Source organism: Bombus pascuorum, chromosome 11, assembly GCF_905332965.1.
Source record: "Bombus pascuorum chromosome 11, iyBomPasc1.1, whole genome shotgun sequence".
NCBI lineage: Eukaryota > Metazoa > Arthropoda > Insecta > Hymenoptera > Apidae > Bombus > Bombus pascuorum.
Window position 1 is genome coordinate 13,272,651 of NC_083498.1, and position 7,926 is coordinate 13,280,576.

General features: G+C 60.4%; 1 protein-coding gene across 1 annotated transcript; it reads left to right on the forward strand.

The window, feature by feature from the left end:
- Positions 1-1,883: 1,883 nt before the first annotated feature.
- LOC132912086 (uncharacterized) lies at positions 1,884-7,608 on the forward strand. Its single transcript, XM_060969192.1, has 2 exons — positions 1,884-4,292; positions 4,348-7,608. Exons 1-2 carry the CDS (start codon positions 1,884-1,886, stop codon positions 7,606-7,608), a joined length of 5,670 nt encoding a protein of 1,889 aa, XP_060825175.1.
- The last annotated feature ends 318 nt before the right edge of the window (positions 7,609-7,926 follow it).

Genomic DNA, 7,926 nt, shown 5'->3' on the forward strand with positions numbered 1-7,926 from the left:
TGGTATCATCGGTAAGTGCCATCGACCGTGATCACGCTGGTGATACCTGTAAATTTGTTGACGATGGAGTCGCGGGTCTGCAATGTTGTCCGATTGGTACTTCGGTACTTGAACAGGGACCTGCATTTCACGTCCTCCGTAATTCTGATCGATTCCGTGGGGGTGGACCCCACTGTGCTGTTGGGGCCTTGCCTTTGTAATACTGTTCAGCGGTCCCTCCCCGAGTCCAACGTGTTCCGATGGAGTGTGTTAAATCGCAGGCCCATTTGCTGGTCACTGGTATCATCGGTAAGTGCCATCGACCGTGATCACGCTGGTGATACCTGTAAATCTGTTGACGATTGAGTCGCGGGTCCGCAATGCTGTCCGATTGGTACTTCGGTACTTGTACAGGGACCTGCATTTCACGTCCTCCGTAATTCTGATCGAACCCCTGGGGGTGGACCCCACTGTGCTGTTGGGGCCTTGCCTTTGTAATACTGTTCAGCGGTCCCTCCCCGAGTTCAACATGTTTCGTTGGAGTGTTATAAATCGCAGGCCCATTTGCTGGTCACTGGTATCATCGGTAAGTGCCATCGACCGTGATAAGATCCAAACGGTGTGACAGGAATCGGGCGAAGGTCAATGCTTGGGTTAGGCTGAACCTTAGGGTTAGGGTTTCTTTCGTTCCAAGTTAGACAAATGTACCTTTGATACGGAATGTTGCCGATAGGGTTGCGAATTATTGTACGATGTTTGTACCGATCGTTGTAATCTTTGTGTGTGAGATACATGTTGCGTTGTGTGGGAGATAGATATTGCGTCGTGTAAGCTTTGTTTTACGTTTGTAAAGATTCGTGTAACCGCTGCGTTGGAGATATATGTTTCGCAGTTAGGCTACGAAACAGCTATCTGTTTACGCAGGCCCATGATCACGTAGAGTCAGAACTCGACATTCCTGCCAACAGGTTGAACGTCGAGACCGATGCATAATGTCAAACAAATCATGGGCGGGTCTCGTGCGTAGTCACCTCCACGTGGTGAGACCTGGTAATTGGCATCGTTTTCCAAAAATTAATCAGTTGATTAATCTTTGGAAAACGATACCAAGCTAAGAATTACGCACATCCCAGTTTGGGTCACCAAACGCCGCGAAAAGAATTTTGCATGATCTAGACTGGACTGCAACGTGCGACCACATTTTAAAGGGTTGGACTCCGTGGGACAGCGTTCAACAACGTTGTGGAGAGTTGGAAAAGCATTCTACGGGGTTCGACATCGTGGGAGGACGTTCCACAACGAAGTGGAGTGTTGGAAAACCATTCTACGCGATCGGAAATCGCTAGAGAGCCTTCCACAACGTTGAGGAAGGTTGGCAAACCATTCTGCGGGATTGGAAATAGTTGGAGAGTCTTCCACAACGTTGTGGAGGGTTGGAAATCCATTCTGCGGGATTGGAGATCGTTGGAGAGCCATCCAAAACGATCTGGGGTTAGGTTGGGGTTAGGTTGGGGTTAGGTTGGGGTTAGGTTGGGGTTAGGTTGGGGTTAGGTTGGGGTTAGGTTGGGGAGCACGAGGCGGGTATGGGTTCTCAGTGCGTAGCATCATGCCCTGAGAAACCCCGATGTATCTGATGTTCACCTATAGTCGGGTGGCGGCTGGTCGGCGCTGTGGCGCCCGTCAGATCGCTGATCTGGTGCGGAGAACTTCGGAGAAGTTGGTGGGCCCATATCTGTCAAGACCACTCACCTCACCTTCACGTGGGGCTCCCCGTCATCCTGCATCGGTCCCGACCGGGGTAGGGTGCGAAAGAGTGAGTGGCAAAGCAAACGAGGGCATGGCTCGTCAACCATGCACCTGATGAAGAAGGAAGGAGGAAGGAGGAAGAAGAAGAAAGAAAAAATATGGATATGAAGGATAACCAAGAAATCGACGTTTACGGTGCAGGGGAGGGATACCCCAGTACCGGCGCAGGAGTGGGTGGTCAAGCGGGCCCCACTGCGTCGTTAGCTAGCGACCGTGGCCGTGTGGGGGTGGGCCACCGGGCCCCCATACGCGTAAACGCGTCCGGTGAAGAAATGGAAGACGTCGCGATGGAGGAGACCCGCGAGGGTGGGCCTCCCGCAAGGACAAAAGCGAACAACATCGAAGCGGCAAAGAACCGCGGAAGAAGCGGGGAGAGAAAAGCGGAGAGGGCGGGACCCGAGGACAGGAGAAGAAGCAACAGCCGGGGAGGGAAACCGACACCGACGCCGTCGCACGCCCCGCTCGCGGTCCCGTCAACCCCGCTTCCAACCGCAGCGGAGCACAGCGGCAACATGTTCCAGACGTTCAAAATCCCCAAGAACGTCAGGGACAAAGTGAAAGCGCAAGATGGGCACAGGTCCATAGACGGCTCGATAGAGTCGTCTCAGATGAGAAAGGAGTCGACCTCGGAAGGCAGATCGGAGGACGAGGAGTCAATGGCCTCGGTCACCTGGAGGGGCAAGAAGAGAAAAATAACGAAAGTGACTCCAGAGGTGTCGGACCGAATGAGGAACGTTATCCAAGGGTCCTCACCGAGAGACGTGGACGCCGAAGTACGGCGACATCAGGCCGAGGTCCTGAAGGTGGCGGCGACGTCCTCCAACCTCAAGGGGACGTACGTCAAAACCCTCAAGGACGCGGTCGAGTACACCGTCGCGGCATGGTCCCACCAAACAACCACCTCCCGGGTGCCAGACTTCCTGGAAGAAAGGAAGAAGAGGGAGGCGCTGGAAAGAGAGGTGGAAAGCCTGAAGAGGAGGAACGAGGAGTTGGAACAAAGGATAGACAGGTTCCTGAAAGGCACGGCCGAGACAGCGGCGCCGTCCCCGACGGAGGCGCAGGCTCCCCGGAGCAGCGGGAGGGCCAAGGACGACATCGGAGCAGAAATAGAGATGCTAAAGAAGTCGATAAGCAGCCTCGGCCCATCCCTGTTGGGGACCCTGAGGGAAGAGCTCAGGGAAGCCCTCAGGGGAACGGGCCTGCTGAGACAAGCGACAGGAGGGAACAACAGCGGCGACAAAGAGCGGACGACGATGCCGCGGACGGCGGGCCCGAAGCCTCCCCAACAACCCCCGCAATCCTCCCAACCCTCTCAACAGCAAGAGGGACAGGGACAGGAGACGGACGGGGAATGGAGGACCATGGTCTCGCGGAAGGCGAGACGGAAGGCCAGGGAACAGAGGAGGAAAGAAGCGGGCCACGGCGCCCCTCTCCCCATAGCGCCACAAACAAACAGGACGAGATCGGCGGTGGGACCAGCCGGGCAACCGCCAAGGACGACCCCGGCCGCATTAGGTGGAGGGGAAAGGAGGAGAGAAGGAAACGGAGAGAAGAAGGCAGGAGCCCAACCGGCGAAACGGACGTACGCGACGGTGGCGGGCAGGGCGGGATCGGCGGTCGTGCGGCCAGCACTCCGACCCCCCCCAACGTCATCGGCGGTAACGCTCACGCTGAGGGACGGGGCTCCGAAGACGTACGAGGAGATCCTGGCGGAGGCGAGACGGGACAAGACCCTCCAGAAATGCGGACTGGAGTACGTCCGAACGAGAAAGGCGGCGACCGGGGCCATGGTGATCAATATCCCGGACGACGCCGGCATGAGCAAGGCCACGCAGTTGGCGTCGCGATTAGCCGGGGTATTGGACCCCTCCACCGTCAGAGTATCAGTCCCGGTACCGACGGCCGAGATCAAATTGGTGGGGGTCGACATATCCCTGAACGAGGAAGAACTGCTGGAGGAGCTGTCCAAGGCGGCGGACTGCCAGCCCCGCGACGTCAGAGCATGGAGCGCGGGAACATCTAGAAGCGGCATGGGGATATTCTACGCCAAGTGCCCCGTGGCCGGAGCCCGTAAACTGGCTCAAGCGGGGAGGGTCACACTGGGGTGGACCAGGGCAAAGGTGATCGCACTCCCCAGGAGACCGCTCCAGTGTTTCCGATGCCTGGAGGTGGGCCACATGGCGGCGATGTGCGTCTCCCCGGTGAGAAGAACCCACCTGTGTTTCCGGTGCGGAGAAGAGGGGCACAGGGCGAGGAACTGCACGGCCGCATCGCCGAGATGCCCCATCTGCGAGGCAAAAGGAGCCCCGTCAAAACACAGGATGGGAAGCGCGGCGTGCAAACCACCGGAGGTAGGACCATCCGGAAGGAGAAGGGCGCGGAGAACGGCGATGGCCAAGGCAGCAGAGGCCACGGCGACAACCACGAGCAAGGGCGTCACCGGAGCCGCGGAGCAGGCCAGCCTGTCGGGCAACCCACCAGCCGGAGGGAAGGATAGCACCATCGGAGTGAGTGGCCCGGGGGAGGCCATGGAGGTGACCGAGTAAATTCCGGGTCCTCCAGTGTAACTTGGGCAGAGCCGGAAGGGCCCAGGACCTGCTCTACCAGTCCATCCGGGAGAGCGGGACCGACGTGGCGGTGGTGGCGGAGCCGTACAACATCCCCGCATCCCCCCAATGGGCGGGAGATCTAAGCGGATGGGTCGCCATCACTTGGCCGTGTACCTCGGGAGTCTCCGGGCGAGTCGCGGAAAGAGGCAACGGGTTCGTGGCGGTCGAATGGACGGACCTCGTGGTGGTGGGGGTATACATCTCTCCCAACTGCGACATCCGGGCGTTCGAGGACCTACTGGACGAGATGGGAGAGTGCGTAAGGAGGCTTCTCCCCCGACAGGTGCTCGTACTGGGGGACTTCAACGCCCACTCCACGACGTGGGGCAACGACAGAACCACCACGAGAGGCAGAGAACTGGCGGACTGGGCCGCGGGTCTCGGTCTCGTGCTGGTCAACAGAGGCTCGGAGTCCACATACGTGGGGCGGAGAGGAGCGTCGGTCATAGATCTGACGTGGGCGACGCAGAGGCTCCACCCCAGAATAAGGAACTGGCGGGTGGCCGTAGAGATGGAAACGCTAGCGGACCACCTCTACGTGCTAATGGACATCGAACCCGCCAAGAGAAGCACGAGCGGCGACAACAACAACAACGTCGAGGGAAGGACATCGAGCCGCCCGGGGCTGCCCCCTCCTCGCCGATGGAAACTGAAGGAGAGGGACGGGGACATGCTTCGGGCAACGGCCACCGTAGCGGCTTGGTGCTGGGACGCGAAGAGGAACAAGAACCGAGGCAACGTGGACGGGGAGGCGCAGGAATTGGGAGAATGGATGAGGAGAGCCTGCGACGCCTCCATGCCGCGAACCAGCGCCGGGTCCAGGCGCGACAACAGCAGCGTCTACTGGTGGTCGCGGGAGATCGCGGACCTGCGAGACGACTGCCACAGAGCCCGCAGGCTGCTCGCTAGGGCGAGAAGAAGAGGGCGGAACCGCAACGAAGAGGAGATCCTCGAGAGGTACAGGGCCCACAGAGAAGCCAGAATGGCCCTGCAAAGGGCCATAAAGGAAGCGAAAGAGGCGTCGTGGAAACGGCTGTTGGAATCCGTGGAATCCGATCCATGGGGAAGACCGTACAAGACGGTGCTGAGAAAACTCAGGCCGGCGGCTCCCCCGATAACCGAGAACATGGATCGGGAACTACTAGCACGGGTGATCGACACGCTGTTCCCACGACCGGAAGAAGAAGGAGGCGAAGAGGAGGAAGACTCCCCGAGGCGCCAGGAGGATACGGAACAGGCCCCTCCAGAGGAGAGGGGATGCACTCGGAGCGGCGGCGGCGGACCGGCGATGGATCAACCCGGAGCGCACATAACGAGGGAGGAACTGGAAGCAGCCACCAAGAAGATGGCTGCCAAGGACGTGGCGCCGGGGCCGGACGGAATCCCCGGGCGGGTGTGGGCGGAGACCATGGACATCATGGCCCCCCGCCTGCTGCATCTGTACAACAGGTGCCTGAGGGAAGGCGCATACCCCCGGGCGTGGAAGGTGGCGAGGCTGGTGCTGCTGAGGAAGGAGGGTCGACCGCCGGAGTCCCCATCGGCGTACAGGCCGATATGCCTCCTGGACGAGGTGGGCAAGCTCTTCGAGAGAGTAATCGCCTCCCGTCTGGGGGCGCACATGGAGTCCAGGGTACCAGGCTGGCACGACAACCAGTTCGGGTTCCGTCGCGGGAGGTCCACCATCGACGCGATCCGCAGATTGAGAGAGGGGGTGGAGAGAGTGGTGGCTCGAGAAGGGATCGCGATAGCGGTCTCCCTGGACATCACCAACGCCTTCAACTCGATCCCGTGGAGCAAGATCAGAGAGGCCCTGCGATTCTTCGAGGTTCCGGGGTACCTCCGGAGGATAATCGGGGCATACCTCCGGGAGAGGTGGATAACGTACAGATCCACGGAGGGAGAGGAGAGAAGAGCGGTGGAGCGCGGAGTGCCGCAGGGCTCGGTCCTGGGACCGATGCTGTGGATAACCGCCTACGACTACGTGCTCCGCACCCCGATGCCCGGAAGCACGGGACTGATTTGCTACGCGGACGACACCCTGGTCGTGGCAGGAGGGCGCTGGTGGTACGAGACGGCGGAGGCTGCCACGGAGGCCACCCGGCGAGCGGCGAGGGCCATCGGAGAACTGGGGCTGAAGGTCGCCGCGGCCAAGACGGAGGCGCTCGGGTTCTACGACGGAAGACGCAGAGGACCGCCCCCGGATGGACTGACGATCGACGTGGACGGGGTAGGGGTCCGGGTGGGGAGCCAACTGAGGTACCTGGGCCTCATCATCGACGACCAATGGTCGTTCGAGCCCCACTTCGAGAGCCTCGCCCCAAAGGTGGCGGCAGCGGCCAACGCCCTATGCGGCATCCTCCCGAACATCGGAGGCGCCGGGAGAGCGGTGCGCAGGCTGTACGACGGGGTGGTCAGAGCCCGAGCGATGTACGGTGCGCCCATCTGGGCGAGGGATCTGGCCGCGAGCAGGCGAAGTCAGTCACTCCTGCGGGCGGTTCAACGCACCACCGCTCTGAGGATAGCGAGAGGGTACAGGACGGTGTCGCACGCGTCCGCGACCGTCCTGGCGGCATCCCCTCCATACGCGTTGCAAGCCCTGGCCCTTCAAAAGGTGTACGGAGCCACGAGAGTCAGGGACGGGGATCGAGACGAAGACCCTCTGCAGGTGAGGAAGGAGATAGAAGAGGAGACATGGGAGAGATGGCGGCTCCTACTGGAGAAGGAGGCGAGGAAGACGTCCCACCGCGCGGTAGACGCGGTCCTGCCCGTCTGGGACAGGTGGAAGGAAGCGCGGGGCGTTCCGCTGACCTACAGGCTGACCCAGGTGCTCACCGGGCACGGAGTGTTCGGGGAGTTCCTGAAGAAGATTCGGAAGGAGGTGACCAACATCTGTCACCACTGCGGGGAGGCGGAGGACAACGCCCAGCACACTCTGCAGCACTGCCCCGCGTGGGCCATGCAGAGACACACCCTGACGGTGAAGATCGGGGACGACCTGTCCCCGAGGAGGATCGTGGAGGCGCTGCTACGCAGCCGGTCGGACTACGAGGCAGTGAGGGACTTTTGCGAGCAAATCATGCTCGCGAAGGAGCGGGCGGAGCGGCTCAGGGTCCGAGCCGAGCACCCGGCAAGGATACGACGCGAGAGAAGTGGGCGCAACGGGGGGAGGCCGCCATCTCCCCCAACGGATACGGAAACAACAAGAGGAAGATGACCCCGGGGTTGGCTGCCCCGGGAGTCACAGCGAAGCATCCCCTCCGCACTAGGAGGGAAGACGATGAGAGGAGGGCTTACAGGAGATTTTCAACCGTGATACCCCTGGGCCCTCTTCTTCCCTGTGCGTACGAGCAGCCACGTGGTGGTTTTAGTCGGTAAGAGTCCGACACTACCCGACCCCCATTGGGGGAAGGGTGTCCATGAGGATTTCCCCACGTAAAAAAAAAAAAAAAAAAAAAGGTTGGGGTTAGGTTGGGGTTAGGTTGGGGTTAGGTTGGGGTTAGGTTGGGGTTAGGTTGGGGTTAGGTTGGGGTTA